Genomic DNA, 20,219 nt, shown 5'->3' on the forward strand with positions numbered 1-20,219 from the left:
CATGCCTGTAATCCCAGCACTTTGGGAGGCCAAGGTGGGCGGATCACCTAAGTTGAGGAGTTTGAGACCAGCCTGGCCAACATGGTGAAACCTCCTCTCTACTAAAAATAAAAAAATTAGCCAGGTGTGGTGGTGCACACCTGTAATCCCAGCTACTCGGGAGGCTGAGGCAGGAGAATCACTTGAACCGGGGAGGTGGAGGCTGCAGTGAGCCAAGATTGTGCCACTGCACTCCAGCCTGAGTGACAGAGTAAGACTCTGTTTCAAAAATAATAATAATAATAATAAACCTTTATTTTACTAAAAGAAAAGTCAAAATTGCCTTATCTGATTGTCCCTTTCACAGAAATCCACCTAGATAAAAATCAAGTGCCACAAAGAGAAAGATGTGAATGGTCATTATTTTATTTTATTTATTTATTTATTTTTGAGCCGGAGTTTTGCTCTTGTTGCCCAGGCTGGAGTGCAATGGCTTGATCTTGGCTCAAGATCAAGATCAACCCGAGAGGCGGAGGCTGCAGTGAGTTATGATCACACCACTGCACTCCAGCCTGAGCAACAAAGCAAGACTCTGTCTCAAAAAAAAAAAAAAAAAAAAAAAAAAAAAAAAAGTATATTTTCTAGCTGTTTGGCTTAAGCTTAAATTACACAAGTGGAAAGAAATAAAATGTTGGCCGGGCGCGGTGGCTCAAGCCTGTAATCCCAGCACTTTGGGAGGCCCAGACGGGCGGATCACGAGGTCAGGAGATCGAGACCATCCTGGGTAACACAGCGAAACCCCGTCTCTACTAAAAATACAAAAAAAAAAAACTTAGCCGGGCGAGGTGGCAGGCACCTGTAGTCCCAGCTACTCGGGAGGCTGAGGCAGGAGAATGGCATGAACCCGGGAGGCGGAGCTTGCAGTGAGCTGAGATCCGGCCACTGCACTCCAGCCTGGGTGACAGAGCGAGACTCCGTCTCAAAAAAAAAAAAAAAAAAAAAAAAAGAAAGAAATAAAATGTTGCCTCTGTATCTTTTCCATGTTTTTCTCCTACTTGAATGTGCGGTGTCTCTCCCCCATCCCACCTGGAGGTCTCCTGTGTGGAAGGAACCAGCTGGTCTAGGTGGTTCCAGGGGACACCCCAGGACCAAGCTCTGGCATGATCCACCCGCCTCAGGCATGAGCCACTGGGCCTGGCCTGTGAATGGTCATTATTTTTATATCAAATGAATACAGTAGCCACCAGTAAATTCATTAGTTAAAAACGTTTTCAGCTAGGCATGGTGGCTCACGCCTGTAATCCCAGCACTTTGGGAGGCTGAGGCAGGCGGATCACAAGGTCAGGAGATCGAACCAGCCTGGCTAACACGGTGAAACCCTGTCTCTACTAAAAATACAAGAAAATTAGCCGGGTGAGGTGGCGGGCGCCTGTAGTCCCAGCTACTTGGGAGGCTGAGGCAGGAGAATGGCATGAAACCGGCGGGGCGGAGCTTGCAGTGAGCCGAGATCGCGCGCCACTGCACTCCAGCCTGGGGCACAGCAAGACTCCGTCTCAAAAAAAAAAAAAAAAAACAAAAACAAAAAATTAGCCGGGTGTGGTGGCGGGCGCCTGTAGTCCCAGCTGCTTGAGAGGCGGAGGCAGGAGAGTCGCTTGAACCCAGGAGGCGGAGGTTGCAGTGAACCGAGATTGCACCACTGCACTCCAGCCTGGGTGACAGAGTGAGACTCTGTCTCAAAAAAAAAAAAAAAGGCCGGGCGCGGTGGCTCAAGCCTGTAATCCCAGCACTTTGGGAGGCCGACACGGGCGGATCACGAGGTCAGGAGATCAAAACCATCCTGGCTAACACGGTGAAACCCTGTCTCTATTAAGAAATACAAAAAACTAGCCGGGCGAGGTGGCGGGCGCCTGTAGTCCCAGCTACTCGGGAGGCTGAGGCCGGAGAATGGCGTGAACCCGGGAGGCGGAGCTTGCAGTGAGCTGAGATCCGGCCACTGCACTCCAGCCTGGGCGACAGAGCGAGACTCTGTCTCAAAAAAAAAAAAAAAAAAAAAAAAAAGGATTTTCAAGGCCAAGTGAGGTGGCTCACGCTTTCTAATCCCAGCACTTTGGGAAGCCGAGGTGGAAGGATGGATTGAACCCAGAAGTTTGAGACTGGCCTGGGCAACATAGTGAGAGCCCGTCTCTACAAAAAATTAAAACATTAGCGAGGTGTGGTGGCACCACCTGTGGTCCCAGCTACTCGGAAGGCTGAGCGGCAGGATCCCTTGAGCCTGGGAGGTCGAAGCTGCAGTGAGCTGTGGTGGTATCACCACATTCCAGCCTGGATGACACAGCAAGACCCTGTCTCAAAAAAATTTCTTTCCCAAACTCCCATTTTAACAGACTGTTTCTGCCGGGTGCAGTGGTTCATGCCTTTAATCACAACACTTTCGGAGGCCAAGGTGGGTGGATCACTTGAGGTCAGGGGTTTAAGACCAGCCTGGCTAACATGATGAAACCCCATCTCTACTAAAAATACAAAAATTAGTCTGGCATGGTGGCTGGCGTCTGTAGTTCCGGCAACTTGGGAGGCTGAGACAGGAGAATCACTTGAATCCGGGAGGTGGAAGTTGCGACGAGCCGAGATTGTGCCACTGCACTCCAGCTCGGGCGACAGAGCAAGACTCCATCTCAAAAGAATAAACCCCAAAATAACAAAAAACCCCAGACTGCTTCCTTGTAATTCTTCTAAAGAAAATGCCTGACAGGAAATAACTTAAGGATATTGTGGGTTTTTATTGTTGTTACTTCGAGATGCAGTTGTGTCCCTAGAGACACAGTGGGGTCAGATCAGAGATGGGGTTCATTCAGGGGCACCCCCAGAACTGGGAGAGTCCTAGGCTTCCATTTACCTGTTGTGATGCTCCATGGCCACCAGGGGACAACAGTACATCACTGTTCCAGCCCAGGGAGCGGCCAGCCAGAGCTTGGCCCTGGGGTGTCCCCAGGAGCCACCTAGACCAGCTGGTTCCTTCCACACAGGAGACCTCCAGGTGGGATGGGGGAGAGACACCCCACATTCAAGTAGGAGAAAAGCATGGATAAGACACAGAGGCAACATTATATTTCTTTCCACTTGTGTAATTTAAGCTAAAGCCAAACAGCTAGAAAATATAATACTTTTTTTTTTTTTTTTTTTTTGAGACAGAGTCTTGCTTTGTTGCTCAGGCTGGAGTGCAGTGGTGTGATCATAACTCACTGCAGCCTCCGCCTCTCGGGTTCAAGCGATTCTCCTGCTTCAGCCTCCTGAGTGGCTGGGATTACAGGTGCCCACCACCACGTCCGGCTAATTTTTGTATTTTTAGTAGAGATGGGGTTTCACCATGTTGGCCAGGCTGGTCTCAAACCCCTGACCTCAAGTGATCTGCCCTCGACCTCCCAAAGTGCTTGGTTTACAGGTGTGAGCCACCGCACCTGGCCTTATGTAAGTTTTAAAAACCTCCATAAACACCATTTTTTGTATATGGTTTAACAACACAGAGTAAGAGGATAAAATTAGATTGGGAATTACCCTCCTTAAGGTTAGAGTAATAATAAATTGTGGAGATACATGTGATGAAAATAAATGGAACCTTAATTGCTTCTGCAATTTTATTTCTTATTTTTATTACTAATTTTTGCTCTAAAATCTGTCACTGTAGCTATTTATTTTTATTAAAAAATGTTTAGACATCCTTTTAGGTAGTACGTACATTATTCCTGTAGCATTCTGTAAGTTGGAAATATTGCAAGCATTTAAAAAAGTCTGGGATGCCGTGACTCAGCTCACTGCAACCTCTGCATCCCTGGGCTTTGAACCCTGGTTCTCTGAACCCTGCTCGTTTTTTTTTTTTTTTAACACAGACTCACACTGAGTCACCCAGGCTGGAGTGCAGTGGTACGATCTTGGCTCATTGCAATGTCCGCCTCTTGAGTTCAAGCGATTCTCCTGCCTCAGCCTCCTGAGTAGCTGGGACTACAGGCACGTACCACCACACCCAGCTAATTTATATATTTTTAGTAGACATGAGGTTTCATCATGTTGGCCAGGATGGTCTCGATCTCCTGACCTCGTGATCATCCCCCAACCCCCCAACCTCCCAAAGTGCTGGGATTACAGGCGTGAGCCACCGTGCCCGGCAGGAAGCCTGGTAACTTTTAACAAGGAAGGGATCAGAGATGCAGAGGTTTGATATTTAAGGCTTCAGGATAAAATAATAAGTCTTATGCAATGACCCCCAGTTGGGTACATGTACAAGGACAGGAGAACCAACGTCATTCTCCATATAAGATCCAGAGTGTTTTGGACGCTATTCCCAGGGGAACAGCTCTCGAGGAAGATCTGTCATCTTCTCTTGGAACAGTTTATCAAACGCTTCAGCCTGGGCCACTGTGAGGTGATTTTTCCAGTCCCCAGATATGCCTGGAAACATGAAGCAGAAACTCAGGTCACATCACACATCTCCTTGGTCCGTTCCCACCAGGCACCTGACATGGACACTGTCGATAACACAGCAGAATGGCCGATGGTTCATGGTGGGCCTTTGTCCTGCCTGGTCATTCACCTAGCTGGAAACGATTTCCTACCTTCTCCTCTCTCCCATCCATCCTGTGTACAATTCCTCAGCAATAATGTCAGTATATCATCTGGTATGTCCAGAATCGAGTCACGTCTCACCACCTCTGTTTCTACCACATTGACCTAAGCCAACATCATTTTTCACCTGGATTATTGCAGTACACTTATAACTGGTCTCTGCTCTTTTTTTTTTTTTTTTTTTTTTTTTGTGGAGACAGTCTTCTTTTTCCCCTAGGCTGGAGTGCAGTAGCGCCATCTCGGCTCACTGCAACCTCTGCTTCCTGAGTTCAAGCATTCTCATGCCTCAGCCTCCTGAATAGCTGGGATTACAGGCACCTGCCACTACACCCGGCTAATTTTTGTACTTTTAGTAGAGATGGGGTTTTGACATGTTGGCCAGGCTGGTCTCGAACTCCTGACCTCAGGTGATCCGCCTGCCTCGGCCTCCCAAAGTGCTGGGATCACAGATGTGAGCCACTGTGCCCAGCCTGGTCTCTGCTTTTGATCGTTCTTTTTCATAAGTTAGTCTCCGCATGGCAGCCCTCATGATCCCAGATCATGTCACTTCTCTGCTCAGATTCTCCGAGGACTCTCGGTTTCACTCAAGTACAAGGGCTGGAGGCGCTTACAGGGCTCCAGGTGATCCAGCCCCTGTGGCTTCTCTGAGCTCATCCCCTAATACTACCCTCTCCATCACTCTACTCACACGGGGACTTCTGATTCTGCCTCAAACATGACAGGCATCCCCATTCCTCAGAGAATTGGTGTCCCACGCTCCTTCTCCTTGGAACACTGCTGTCTCAGACTGGCCCATGACTTGCCTATTTGCCTCTTTCAAGTCTTTGTTCCAATTCAAGTTTCTCAGCGAGGTTCTCTCTCACCACCCAATTTAGAGTTCACTCCCCATCCTTGCTGTCTTTCACCTCATAACACATATCATGTAGGACAGGCTCTGTGTATTTTCTTTCTGTGGTGTACGTGTATGGCATGTATCCCTAATATAGATAAGTTATACGAAGTCTCAACATTTCAACGTTTACTTTTTTCTTTTTTTTTTTTTTTTTTTTGAGATGGCGTCTCGCTCTGTCGCCCAGGCAGGAGTATAGTGTTGTAATCTCGGCTCACTGCAAACTCTGCCTCCTGGGTTCAAGTGATTCTCATGTCTCAGCTCCCCCAAGTAGCTGGGACTGCAGGTGTGCGCCACCATGCATGGCTAATTTTTGTACTTTTAGTAGAGACAGAGTTTCACCATGTTGCCCAGGCTGGTCTCAAACTCCTGAGCTCAAGTGATCCACTCGCCTTGGTCTCTCAAAGTGCTGGGATTACAGGCGTGAGCCACCGTACCCGACCAACGTTTACTTTTACAATTGCCCAAGACTCTGGGTCATTTGAAGGATTTAATTCTTTCCTCCGTGGAGCACTGTCCCAGATATATTAGAACTGTAGGATTTTGGAAAAATGGATTCTTTTTTTTTGAGCCGGAGTTTCACTCTTGTTGCCCAGGCTGGAGTGCAAATGGCATGATCTCGGCTCACTGCAACCTCCTCCTCCCAGGTTCAAGTGATTCTCCTGCCTCAGCCTCCTGAGTAGCTGGGATTACAGGTACCCACCACCACGCTTGGCTAATTTTTTGTATTTTTAGTAGAGATGGGGTTTCACCGTGTTAGCCAGGCTGGTCTCGAACTCCTGACCTCAGGTGATTCACCCACCGTGGCCTCCCAAAGTGCTGGGATTATAGGCATGAGTCACCGCACCTGGCCCTGGAAAAATGGATTCTTTCACCGCATGCAATAGACATTTCCATTCATCTTGGCACCTTACAGCGTCTGACAGCAAAGTCTCCCCTCTCTCCCTTTTCCAGATGAAGCCTTCCTTCACACATTTCTTTGTCCAGGACAGAGATCTCTACCCTAACTCATCAGTGGGGCAGCCACACTGTGGCCATCCCCAACCCCGTCCTTGTCCTCGTTTCTCAGGTGAATCACAGCTCGTAGGTCTGGCAAGCGTTGCTCGTTTACCTGGTCACTGTTTGTAGAATGGATAATGCTCATGTCACATTCAGAGGAGAGAGAATCTGAATGACCTCACGTAAGTCAGATAACCTTCCCAGGCGGAACCAACTTTCCCTACGCGCCTACAGCCCACATCGGTACCACGAGAAGAGGCTCCCTGATGAAGCCACGGGACAAGTGTTCTGGGTGATGAGCAAATAAAGCTGACAAATTAGCCGAGCGCCGTGGCTCGTGCCTGTAATCCCAGCACTTTGGGAGGCCCAGGAGGGTGGATCACAAGGTCAGGAGATCGAGACCAGTTTAGCTAAGATGGTGAAACCCCGTCTTTACTAAAGATACAAAAATTAGCTCAGCACGGTGGCGTGTGCCTGTAATCCCAGCTACTCAGGAGGCTGAGGCAGAAGAATCACTTGAACCCTGGAGGCGGAGGTTGCAGTGAGCTGAGATCGCACCACTGCACTCCAGCCTGGGCGACAGAGCAAGACTCCATCTCAGAAAAAAAAAAAAAAAAAAAAAAAAAAAGCACTCTTTCATCTCCACTGTTAGCACCCAATTGTGACCATAGGCATGTGTGCCGTGTATTCTGGTATATTTGGAAACGAAAGGATTTTCTTTTACCTTTTCTCAGAAGTTGTGCTTTGTCCTCTACAAAATCAACACTCAGGAGGGAAAAATTGGACATCTTGTTTTCTTTCATGCTCTGAAAGGAGCTGTTCTTGAGAATTAAGTTCAGTTCTTCGGGTTCTAACGTCTTTCCCAGGAACTGACAGATCTTCTCTACAGTTCTTCTTGTGTCCTAAAAAAGAAAAATCAAGAGAGAGGATACAAAAGAGAAAAACAAGGCTGGGCGTGGTGGTTCATGCCTGTAATCCCAGCACTCTGGGAGGCTGAGGTGGGTGGATCTCTTAAGATCAGGAGTTCGAGACCAGCCTGGTCAACATGGTGAAACCCCGTCTCTACTAAAAATACAAAAATTAGCAGGGCATGGTGGTGGGTGCCTGTAATCCCAGCTACTCGGGGGGCTGGGGGAGGAGAGTTGCTTGAACCCAGGAGGTGGAGGCTGCAGTGAGCCGAGATCATGCCATTGCACTCCAGCCTTGTGACAGAGTGAGACCTTGTCAGAAAAAAAAAAAAAAAAAAGAAGATGAGAAGGAGGGAACTGCAGAATGAGGAGGAGGAGGAAGAAGAGAGGAACAAGATGCAGACATGAGAATGGATTGAGTTGAATGCAATTAGGAGAAAGAAAGAAAAAAAGGTAAAGAAGAGAGGGCATGAAGTATGTAAAAGACGCAAGGATGGGTTGGGCGCCGTGGCTCCTGCCTGTAATTCCAGCACTTTGGGAGGCTGAGGCAGGCGGATCACTTGAGTCCAGGAGTTTTAGACCAGCCTGGGCAATATAGTGAGACCCTGTCTCTACAAAAAATACAAAAATTAGCCAGGCATGATGGCGCACACCTGTGGTACCAGCTACTTGGGAGGCTGAGGTGGGTGGATCACCTGAGCCCAGGAAGTTGAGGTTGCAGTGAGCTGTGATTGCACCACTGTACTCCAGCGTGGGCAGTGGAGTGAGACCCTGTCTCGAAAACAAAACAAAACAAAACCAACCGGAAAACCACAAAAGATGCAAGGATCATTGTGGATTTTCCTGTGTGGTAGAACTTAGGACAACTTAACAATAAAACACAGAGCCTCGGGTTTCCTAAGAGACGTTTAGAGAGGCTTCTAGACAGTAATCAGGGTTAGCAAGGAGAGGTTCAGGGAGAATCTGACAGAGACTTAAGGGCTTAGATTTCAAATCCCAGCTGCGCCGTCAGATAGTACTGTTTCCCGTAACTAGCTTTTGAATAACATACAGAGATTTACAATATCTTCTTATATTTCATCTCAATAATTGGACTAGGTTCATGATCCTGGGAGATTAAGATAATAGACTTTTATTTGTAAGATTTCATTTATGTATTTATTTAGAGACAAGATATCACTCTGTCGCCCAGGCTGGAGTGCAGTGGCGTGATCTCAGCTCACTGCAACCTCCGCCTCCCAGGCTCAAGCAATTCTCCTATCTCAACCTCCTGAGTAGCTGGGGTTACAGGCATGCACCACCACTCCCTGCTAATTTATGTATTTTTAGTAGAGAGGGGGTTTCACCGTGTTGGCCAAGCTGGGCTCCAATTTCTGAGCTCAGGTGATCTGCCCGCCTCAGCCTCCCAAAGTGATGGGATTATGGGCGTGAAGCACCACACCTGGCCAACAAAATGGATTATTGTAACCAGAAGGACTTTATTTGAATCGTAGGCCTTACTCTTAGAATCTATCATGCTTTAATTGTTTTCTCTATTTCACAAACTTTGGTTATCTAATAAGAAGAGACACAACTGTGGAAATAACTAAAATAAGTTCATTGTGTGATCTGAAAGGAAAATCCCAGGAAGGTATGGGATCCTGTATCTGAGGTAGCCAACCAAACTTGTTACAAAGGGCTTCTTAATAGAAATGAAATTCATTCCAGCTTGGCCAACGTGGTGAAACCCCATCTGTACCAAAGACACAAAAATTAGCCAGATGGTGTGGCGCATGCCTGTAATCCCAGCCACTTGGGAGGCTGAGGCATGAGAATCACTTGAACCCGAGAGGCGGAGATTGCAATGAACTGAGATTGCGCTGCTGCACTCCAGCCTGGGTGACAGAGCACGACTCTGTGTAAAAAAAAAAAAAAAAAAAAAAAGGCTGGTGCGGTGGCTCATGCCTGTAATCCTAGCACTTTGGGAGGCTGAGGTGGGCAGATTGACTGAGCTCAGGAGTTCAAGACCAGCCTGGGCGACACAATGAAACCCTGTCTCTACTAAAATACAAAAAAAAATTCGCTGGGCATGGCAGCGTGCATCTGTAGTCCCAGCTACTCAGGAGGCTGAGGCAGGAGAATCGCTTGAACCCGGGAGGCAGAGGTTGCAGTGAGCCGAGATCATGCCACTGCACTCCAGCCTGGGCGACAGACTGAGACTCCATCTCTTAAAAAAAAAAAAAAAAAAAAAAAAGGCTGGGCGTGGTGGCTCACGCCTGTAATCCCAGCACTTTGGGAGGCCAAGGTGGGCGGATCACAAGGTTAGGAGATCGAGACCATCCTGGCCAACATGGTGAAACCCCATCTCTACTAAAAATACAAAAATTAGCTGGGCATGGTGGTGGGCGCCTGTAATCCCAGACACTCGGGAGGCTGAGGCAGAAGAATCGCTTGAACCTGGGAGGCGGAGGTTGTAGTGAGCCAAGATTGTGCCACTGTACTCCAGCCTGGGCAACAGAGCGAGACTCCGTCTCAAAAAAAAAAAAAAGAAAAAAAAAAAAAAAAGAAATTCATGCTCAGGCCATAGGCCATAGAGGATTGGACAGTAGGAGCCAGAGGAAGGTGTTGGGATGTGATGTCCCTCAGGTGGAACAAAATCCAATGTTGGTGTTATCTTCTCTTTTCTGTAAGATACCACTAATAAGTCAAGTTCTTTTTTCTTTATTTATTTTTTAAAATTTATTATTATTATTTTTTATTTTTTGAGACAGAGTCTTGCTCTGTTGCCCAGGCTGGAGTACAATGGCATGATCTTGGCTCACTGCAACCTTGGCCTCCCGGGTTCAAGCAGTTCTTCTGCCTCAGCCTCCTCAGTAGCTGGGACTACAGGTGTGCGCCACCACGCCCGGCTAATTTTTTCTATTTTTGGTAGAGATGGGGTTTCACCATGTTGGCCAGGCTGGTCTTGAACTCCTGACCTCGGCCTCCCAAAGTGCTGAGGTTACAGGTATGAGCCACTGTGCCCAACCTTCTTTTTCTTTTTTTTTTTGAGACAGGGTCTCAATCTGTCGCCTAGCCTAGAGTGCAGTTGCATTATCTCGGCTCACTGCAACCTCTTCCTCCCGGGTTCAAGTGATTCTCCTACCTCAGCCTCCTGAATAGCTGGGACCACAGGTGCCCGCCACCAAGCCCGGCTAATTTTTTGTGTTTTTAGTAGAGACGGGGTCTTGCTATGTCGGCCAGGCTGGTTTCAAACTCCTGGAATCAAGCAACCCACCTGCCTTGGCCTCCCAAAGTGTTGAGATGACAGGCGTGAGCCACTGAGCCCGGCCTCAAGTTGTTCTTTCAATGGCCTAATCACTCAATGGTTCTGAGTATCATTTGACAGCTTTTCCCCTAGGTCACTATTCACTCCAGTACTTGGATCTCAGAATAGTGAGATAAATTGATTGCATGCCTTCATTTCTGTTCATACCAGCCAAGCTGAGATGTCAGACACTTGGAACCATCTCTAGAAATAAACCACTTCTACCCAGTCCCATCCTCTCTTCCAGTGCCCTCTCAATGCTTGGTTATCAGCAGCACCATAGGTCTCGCCCAGAGAAATTTTTACATACACCAGTGCTAGCAGGAGACATCATACTCTGCCTCAATGCATGGAACATGCTCCTTATTTTAAATTTTAGAGCTGGAGTCTTGCTCTGCTGCCCCAGGCTGGAGTGCAGTGGTGTGATCATAGCTCACTGCAGCCTCGAATTCATGGGCTCAAGTGATTCCCCTGGCCTCGGCTTCCCGAGTAGCTGGAATTAGAGGTGTGCACCCCCACATCTGGCTAATTTTTTTTTCTTTTGTAGACTGGAATCTTGCTGGTCTCAAACTCCTGGCCTCAAGTGATTCTCCCACCTTGGCCTTCCAAAGTGCTGGGATTACAGGATTACAAGTGTGAGCCACTGCACCAGTGCCAAAAAAGCTCTCTAGATTTTTTTTTTTTTTTGAGACAGAGTCTTGCTCTGTCGCCCAGGCTAGAGTGCAGTGGCACAATCTGGGCTCACTGTAAACTCCACCTCCCAGGTTCAAGCTATTCTCTTGCCTCAGCCTCCTGAGTAGCTGGGATTACAGGTGCCTGCCACCACACCCGGCTAATTTTTGTATTTTTAGTAGAGATGGTGTTTTACCATCTTGGCCAGGCTGGCTTTGAGCTCCTGACCTCGTGATTCACCCGCCTCAGCATCCCAAAGTGCTGGGATTACAGGAGTGAGCCAAAGTGCCTGGCTTAGATGTTTTAAGATAAAATAAGGAGCATGAAGCTTGGGCAAGGGTCAACCAGAAACAGGGCAATGAAGACCAGGGAGTTAATCCCACTCTTTGTGACTCTTCACCAGCCTCCACTTTAACTGAGAGGGTGGCATGAAGACACAGCGCGATGGAGGGAATTTAGGGAAAGTAAGGATGGTGGTGAGAGGGTGTGCACTGACTCTAAAAATGATGGGGTTACCTGTTTCAGCTCCTCGTAACTCAATAACAGAAAGTTTTTCTTCTCTCTCATAGGCATCCAGCCGTGAATGTGGTCAAACCATGACCCATAGATCACTGCATGGAGTGGCAGAAAGAGTGATAGGTTACACATTTTATGAGGGCAAGCATCCAATCTATTATGTTCACTCCCCCACCAGCTTGTTAATGTATAATTGACAAAACTTGAATGAAACTTGGTCAAAGGGTACCAACAAATGGTATATGTTTACAGTATATAACACAATGTTTTGAAATATGTATACATTGTGAAATGACAGTGTATTAGTCAGTTTTCACACTGCTATGAAAAACTGCCCAAGACTGGGTAATTCACAAAGGAAAGTGGTCTAATTGACTCACAGTTCAGCATGGCTGGGGGAGCCTCAGGAAACTTACAATCATGGAAGGGGAAGCAAGGTTACTTCCTCACAAGGCAGCAGGAGGGAGAAGTGAGTGCCAGCAGGGGAAATGCCAGACACTTATAAAACCATCAGATCTCAAATGTGGCACATATACACCATGGAATACTATGCAGCCATAAAAAAGGATGAGTTCATATCATTTGTAGGGGCATGGATGAAGTGGGAAACCATCATTCTGAGCAAACTATCGCAAGGACAGAAAACCAAACACCGCATGTTCTCACTCATAGGTGGGACTTGAACAATGAGAGCACTTGGACACAGGGTGGGGAACATCACACACGGTGGCCTGTCGTGGGGTAGGGGGAGGGGGAGGGATAGCATTAGGAGATATACCTAATGTAAATGATGAGTTAATGGGTGCAGCACACCAACATGGCACATGTATACATATGTAACAAACCTGCACATTGTGCACATGTACCCTATACCTTTTTAAAGTATAAAAGAAAAATTTAAAAAAAACCCCTAAAACTCTAAACAAAAAACAAAAAACAAAAAAACCATCAGATCTCGTGAGAACTCACTCACTATCATGAGAACGGCATGGGGGAAATCACTACCATGATCCAATCACTTCCCACCAGGTCCCTTCTACAACACGTAGGGATTATGGGGATTACAATTCAAGACGAGATTTGGGTGGGGACACAGCCAAACCATATCAGACAGAAGCAAGCTAACTAACATATTCATTTCCTCATATACTTACCATTTTTTGTCGGGGTGGTGACAACATTTAAGATGGTTTCTCTGAAACCCCGTCTCTACTAAAAAATACAAAAAGCTAGCCAGGCGAGGTGGCGGGCACCTGTAATCCCAGCTACTCGGGAGGCTGAGGCAGAAGAATGGCGTAAACCCGGGAGGTAGAGCTTGCAGTGAGCTGAGATCCGGCCACTGCACTCCAGCCCCGGGCAACAGAGCGAAACTCCATCTCAAAAAAAAAAAAAAAAAAAAAAAAAAAGATGGTCTCTTTTAGAAATTGTCAAGTATGGAATACATTATTATTATTGTTATTAATTATTATTATTGAGACAGAGTCTCACTCTGTCATCCAGGTTGGAGTGCCATGGAGCGATCTCCGCTCGCTGCAACCTCTGCCTCCTAGATTCAAGCGATTCTCCTGCCTTAGCCTCCCGAGTAGCTGAGACTACACGCACACGCCACCACACCCGGGTAATTTTTCGTATTTTTAGTAGAGATGGGGCTTTGCCATGTTGGCCAGGCTGGTCTTGAACTCCTGACCTCAGGTGATCCGCCTGCCTCAGCCTCCCAAAGTGCTGAGAGCAGAATGAAGATATTAATCAAGATGGTAGGACTTGATTAATAATTAGAGAAAGGAAAGTGGTGACGGGTCCAGGGGAGTGGGATGGGAAAAGAGGATGCTTATGAAATATTAGGCTCATGCTAGCCTTTGGGTGAGGGGTGGAGTAAGGCAAAGGTGCACTAGAAACCATTTCGCCCATAGGAGAAAGGTGTTCAAAAATTTTTTTTTGAGATGGAGTTTCGATTTTGTTGCCCAGGCTGGAGTGCAGTGGCATGATCTTGGCTCACTGCCACCTCTGCCTCCCAGGTTCAAGCGATTCTCAAGCCTCAGCCTCCAGAGTAGCTGGGATTACAGGTGCCCACCACCATGCCTGGCTAATTTTTTGTAATTTTAGTAGAGACAGGGTTTCATTATGTTGGCCAGGCTGGTCTCGAACTCCTGACCTCAGGTGATCCACCGGCCTCGGCCTCCCAAAGTGTTGGGATTACAGGCATGAGCCGCCGCACCCGGCCAGAAAGGTGTGCAAATTTGAGTGTACTGAAATAGAGGCATCGGTGGCTCTCTCTAATGGAGATATCTGTAGCTGGTGTATTGCTGAGAGACACATCACAGCTGAGATGCAGGCCCATAGAGTTTTGAGATCAATTGGAAAGTAGTGAAAAAGCCCAGGAATTCTGCATAACATTTATGTAGCGATCCCAGAGTCATACAAACAGTTCTGAGACAGATAGAAACAGAACATTAGAGGGGTTTTGGAAAGAGGCATCAGAAAAATATGGCGGAAGGTCAGGATTGTGTCGTCCCGGAAGCCAGTGAAAAACTAACTTCCAGAAATCTACGCATTAGGAGAGTAGAGGAGAATGTAAGTTTCCTGTGCTAGTACTGGAGGTTCTAGAGACTTAGAAAATAGCTAGGATGGTTTATCATGGGGCAAGCTGAGGGGGTGACTAGAGTTCTGCTGCTATGCGGGAGAGTAAGCAAACTTAGCAGATTTGGCTTCCAGAGGTGGTGGACCCTTCAACCCATGGGTTGGTGAGACCTAGAGATGTGAGGCTGGATGTTAAATGAGGTCGGATAGAAGACTCCAGACACCCCCATATTTTGCAAAACACTCACCATTTCCTTGACAGAACCATTCAAAATATTGTTCCCATGACTTTGGTTTCTTAACGAACTTCATGCTATTCCAGAAAAAATAACCAGACACGAAAACATCTCTGGGATTTCTCATGAGATAAATCACCTTACACGGAAAAATGGGAGAATGAAAAATCAGTACAGTCATTCCTCACTCTTATGTATCTTCATAAAAATGGAGAAAATGCCAATTCCTGGATAATGCCTGATAATATCAATGGATTATTTTAATAAATTACTTACTGCATTCACTCATCGAATTTAACGTGCCTGTGAAGCAGTCACAGCACTAGGAATATAACAATGGAAGAAGGAAGCATTGTTCCTTCCCTCTGGGATATTACAGTCCGCTCACAATGGGAAGCAAATGGAAGATTTCCAAAGGTGAGTGATGTATATTTGTGTACTATGGTTTAAAGATCATTAACAGGAGAATAAATTCATAAGTTAAGCTACATTCATAGATATGTAGCAATATTATCCATGTACAATGCCCAAGATCATGGATAAATCTCACAGACATTACTTTGAGTGAAAGAAGTCAGACTTTGGCTGGGCATGGTGGCTCATGCCTGTAATCCCAGCACTTCAGGAGGCCAAATTTGAGGTCAGGAGTTCGAGACCAGCCTGGCCAACATAGTGAAACCCTGTGTCTACTAAAAATACAAAAGTTAGCCAGGCATGGTGGCGCACACCTCTAGTCCCAGCTACTCAGGAGACTGAGGCAGGAGAATCACTTAAACCTGCGGGGGCGGAGGTTGCAGTGAGATAAGATCAAACCACAGGCCGGGCGCGGTGGCTCACGCCTGTAATCCAAGCACTTTGGGAGGCCGAGGTGGGCGGATCATGAGGTCAGGAGATCGAGACCATTCTGGCTAACACGGTGAAACCCCGTCTCTATTAAAAATACAAAAAATTAGCCGGGCGTGGTGGCGGACGCCTGTAGTCCCAGCTACTGGGGAGGCTGAGGCAGGAGAATGGCGTGAACCCGGGAGGCGGAGCTTGCAGTGAGCCGAGATCGCGCCACTGCACTCCAGCCTGGGCGACAGAGCGAGACTCCGTCTCAAAAAAAAAAAAAAACACAAAACTTCACACACCAATAAACACCTTCCAGGAAAGTATGATTCTAGAAGCAGTCTGAGCCATGCAAGGTCTGGGCTATGCCTAGTCCCTCTTGCGATCACCCCTCAGCCCCATGGGAGATGCATGTGGCTGCTGATATCAACACATAGCTAAACACAGTAAGACGAAGTGGGTACAGAGCTCAGCATGGCCCCAGAGCAGTCACCCTGGACACAGGCATTGATTGATGAATGCGCTGCTTCCCATGGGAACACCTCTGTGTCTTTTATGTGGCAGGAGGCATTTGTTGAATTTGGATTGGCTAATTAATTTTTAGGGCAACCAAAGGTGGTTATCTAGCAATATCATATGGCTATACATTCTGGTTGGGTGGAGAACCTGGTTTTCTAAGATTCTGGCATTATTGTTTCACCCTATCCCTGGTTTAAATCTGGCTGGGGTAATCTGTGGAATGGTCTACACCCTTGAACTCAAGGACCATCTGGGAGCAGCCTCATAGGCATCACCTGATACGGAATCTCAGGTCTCAACAACACAGGCCTGCTGAAGGAGAGTGCATTTCAGCAAGATCTCCAGATGACTTTTAGGCACATCAATGTTTAGAAGTCATTGATCACGGTGGCTCAAGCCTGTAATCCCAGCACTTTGGGAGGCCGAGACGGGCGGATCATGAGGTCAGGAGATTGAGACTATCCTGGCTAGCATGGTGAAACCCCGTCTCTACTAAAAATACAAAAAACTAGCCGAGGGCGAGGTGGCGGGCGCCTGTAGTCCCAGCTACTCAGGAGGCTGAGGCAGGAGAATGGCGTAAACCCGGGAGGTGGAGCTTGCGGTGAGCCGAGATCCGGCCACTACACTCCAGCCTGGGCGACAGAGCCAGACTCCGTCTCCAAAAAAAAAAAAAAAAAAGTCATTGATCAAACATGTCTTAACCGTTATGCACTGACCTTGGCCTTGGAACTGAAGAATGACTTGGGGAATAACTGGATGGGGAGGTGGGAGGAGAAGAGACGTGGGCCCTCCTCTTCACTGAGTAATTTATACCCCATCTCAGTCTCTACCCAGGGTGATCTCTCCCAGATGGGCACAGATTGGATCCACTTGGGATCCCCGTTGGAGTGAATCAGGCAGAGAATCTCAATCAACCAGTTTGTTCCTGGAGAAAGAAGGAAAAAAATTACAGTAAAATATACATAACATATAATGTACCATCTCAGCCGGATGCGGTAGCTCACGCCTGTAATCCCAGCACTTTGGGAGGCCAAGGCAGGTGATCATGACGTCAGGGGTTCAAGACCAACCTGGCCAAGATGGTGAAACCCCGTATCTACTAAAAATACAAAAGTTAGCCAGGTGTGGTGACGGGCGCCTGTAATCCCAGCTACTTGGGAGACTGAGGCAGAGAACTGCTTGAACCTGGGAGGCAGAGCTTGCAGTGAGCCGAGATTGTGCCACAGCACTCCAGCCTGGGCAACAGAGCGAGACTCCATCTCAAAAAAAAAAAAAAACCAAAAACAAAAACAAAAAAACCCAACGAAAAAGTACCATCTCAACCTTAATTTTTTAAATTATTTATTTATTTATTTTGAGACAGAGTCTTGCTCTATTGCCCAGGCTGGAGTGCAGTGGCATGATCTCGGCTCACTGCAAGCTGCGTGTCCCGGGTTCATGCTATTCTCCTGCCTCAGCCTCCTGAGTAGCTGGGATTACAGGCGCCCACCACCATGCCCGGCTAATTTTTTGTATTTTTAGTAGAGACGGGATTTCACCATGTTAGCCAGGATGGTCTCGATCTCCTGACCTCGTGATCCGCCCTCCTCGGCCTCCCAAAGTGCTGGGATTACAGGCGTGAGCCACCAAGCCCGGCCGGGCTAATTAAAAAAAAAATGTTATTGTAGAGACCAGGCCTTGCTATATTGCCCAGGCTGGTCTTGAACTCTTGACCGCAAGCGATCTGCCTACCTTGCCCTCCCAAAGCACTGGGATTGCAGGCGTGAGCCACTGCAGCCAGCTATGAACCCCTGTTTTTTTTTTTTTTTTTTTTTTGAGACAGAGTCTTGCTCTGTCGTCCAGGCTGGAGTAGTGCAGTGGCACGATCTTGGCTCACTGCAACCTCCACCTCCTGGGTTCAAGTGATTCTCTTGGTCAATCTCCCAAGTAGCTGGAACTGCAGACGTGTGCCACAACGTCTGGCTAATTTTTGTATTTTTAGTAGAGACGGGGTTTTGCCATGTTGGCCAGGCTGGTCTTGAACTCCTGACCTCAGGCGATTTGCCTGCCTTGACCTTCCAAAGTGCTGGGATTACAGGTATGAGCCACCATGCCCGGCCTGCCAACCGCTTTTAAGCCTACAGTTTCGTAGTGTTAAGTGTTAAGTATATTCCCATTGTTACTCAACCAATCTCCAGAGGATCTTTGTGTTGCAAAACCGAAACTCTATGCAGAGCCAGCACCAACTCCCCGTTTGTCTTTCCCTTCAGTCCCTGGCAGCCACCACTGTACTTTCTGTTTCTATGGACTAGATGACTCTAGGTACCTTATGTAAGTGGAATCACATAGTATTTGTATTTTTGTGACTGGCTTATTTCATTTAGCATAATGTCCTTGATGTTTATCCCTGTTGTAGCATGCATGGGAATTTTCTTCCTTCTCAAGGATGAATAACATTCCGTTATATCTATAAACCACATTTTGCCTATTCACTCACCTGTCAGTGGGTATCTCAGTTGCTTCCGTCTTTTGGCTATTTGCTGAAATCCTCTTAATAAGTTTCCATTGCTCTTGGCCTCTCAGGGCCATGCCACTTCCAATGTCTTCAGCCTCAATCCTCACCCCATCCGCAGTGCTCCTACCACCCTCCACCCACAGCCCCACTCCCAGAGACATACGATCCTCATCTTTAAGCCCCTTGAGATTGCCAGGCTCTTTTGTGGTTCCTGGCCATTGTCCCTGATGATTCTATCTGAAAATATCCCTCCCCACCAAGTAATTTCATACTCATTCTTCCCATTTCCATTTAAATGCTGTTTCTTCTTTCAGGAAATCACTGGTCATCCTCAGTCATCCTTCCTCCCCCTGCCACCAAACAAACACCTGAATCTGCCTTGGGATTCACTCCTGTGGATGCTCCTAATACCTTCGATTACCCCTCTGAACATTCATCCTACTGCGTAATTTCCTGACTAAATCCTTTTCTCTGATTGTCAGTGGTATTACGCATTCTTCCCTTCCCCTTAAAGCATGGTACACTGTCTGACATAAAGCAAGCACTCCAGTCATGCACCGAATGGACCGCCTTTCTCAGTTCACGATTCTGCCTCCTTACCTGATTTGGGGTAAGTCAATATTATTACATCTTCATCCTTTATCACGAACTCATCACGTACTTTTCTTAAGGTTTCGGATCTGAAACCCATATTAGGGAAAGCTATGCCTTCAAACCATAAGAAATCGTCCGACATCACGATGACTTCTTCCTGCGTGGGTTCCAACTGTGGACACCGCTGGAGGCTGTGGCGGCTGCAGGCAGATCAGCTTTTACAGCAAGGAGAAAACGATCTTTAACCTTGTCCCAGCCTGTCACATGTTTGTTGTAAAGTTTACTTGCTGATAAAGAGAGGTATAGTGTGACCTATACTCAAAAGATTGAAGATATTGAGCAATCACGAACTTATCTAGAGACCATTTTAGGGGTCATCTGAGTTTGCGTTCATGAGACTGAACTACAAATTCAATAAGAAACACAAGGACAAATATTTTTTTTTTGATAATATGGGTGAATTTATTTCTTAAGGTTTGAGCGCAAACTGAAAAACAAAGCTTTTCCTCAAGAATCAACACAAAATCTAAACCCTGCAATCGTGTATTCTAACAGAAAGCACAAATATGAATACATTATAATTTGTAACTGCATTGAAAAATTAAAATATTTCTCTCCAAATCGAAAACACCACGTAATCTTTATCTGTTCTCATCTTGTTACCTTAGAAACATTTGTCATATGCTATCAGGAAAATATAGGCAAGAATTACTAATCAGTTATTCATGATCAAAGATACATTATTCTCCCTTTCTGAGTCTTTTTGAATCATGTATCTGTACTTCTGAAATATCACATAATTATACCTCCACTCTAGAGAAAAAAAGAGTAAGTACAAATATCAGCAATGTACATATTGTAGTAAATTTTTAAAGTACAGCTTTAGTTGATGACTGACGTGTATGTAATCATTGTGAACAATTTAAATAGGTATAAAAATGTGAGATCAAAATCTTTAGGCTCAAAGACTTGAAAAGTCACTATGAATATGGAAAGATTTGTTTACATAAACATGTATATTTTTAGATGGAAAATCAAGAGGTAGTGGCAGCTCCCTGGTTCCTTAACAATATTTGGATTTTCACAAAGAATGAGCAGCACCTGC

The 20,219-nt window shown here is 46.6% G+C and overlaps 1 protein-coding gene across 1 annotated transcript; it reads right to left on the reverse strand.

The window, feature by feature from the left end:
* Positions 1-3,597: 3,597 nt before the first annotated feature.
* Positions 3,598-19,449, reverse strand: SULT2A1 (sulfotransferase family 2A member 1). Its single transcript, XM_001113439.5, has 6 exons — positions 19,121-19,449; positions 16,743-16,951; positions 14,692-14,818; positions 11,867-11,961; positions 7,209-7,386; positions 3,598-4,422 (listed from the first exon to the last, which is right to left on the reverse strand). The coding sequence occupies exons 1-6, from the start codon at positions 19,254-19,256 to the stop codon at positions 4,310-4,312; spliced, it is 858 nt and encodes a 285-aa protein (XP_001113439.3). The 5' UTR covers positions 19,257-19,449; the 3' UTR covers positions 3,598-4,309.
* Between the last annotated feature and the right edge of the window lie 770 nt (positions 19,450-20,219).

The sequence above is a fragment of the Macaca mulatta genome, chromosome 19 (assembly GCF_049350105.2).
Source record: "Macaca mulatta isolate MMU2019108-1 chromosome 19, T2T-MMU8v2.0, whole genome shotgun sequence".
Classification (NCBI taxonomy): domain Eukaryota; kingdom Metazoa; phylum Chordata; class Mammalia; order Primates; family Cercopithecidae; genus Macaca; species Macaca mulatta.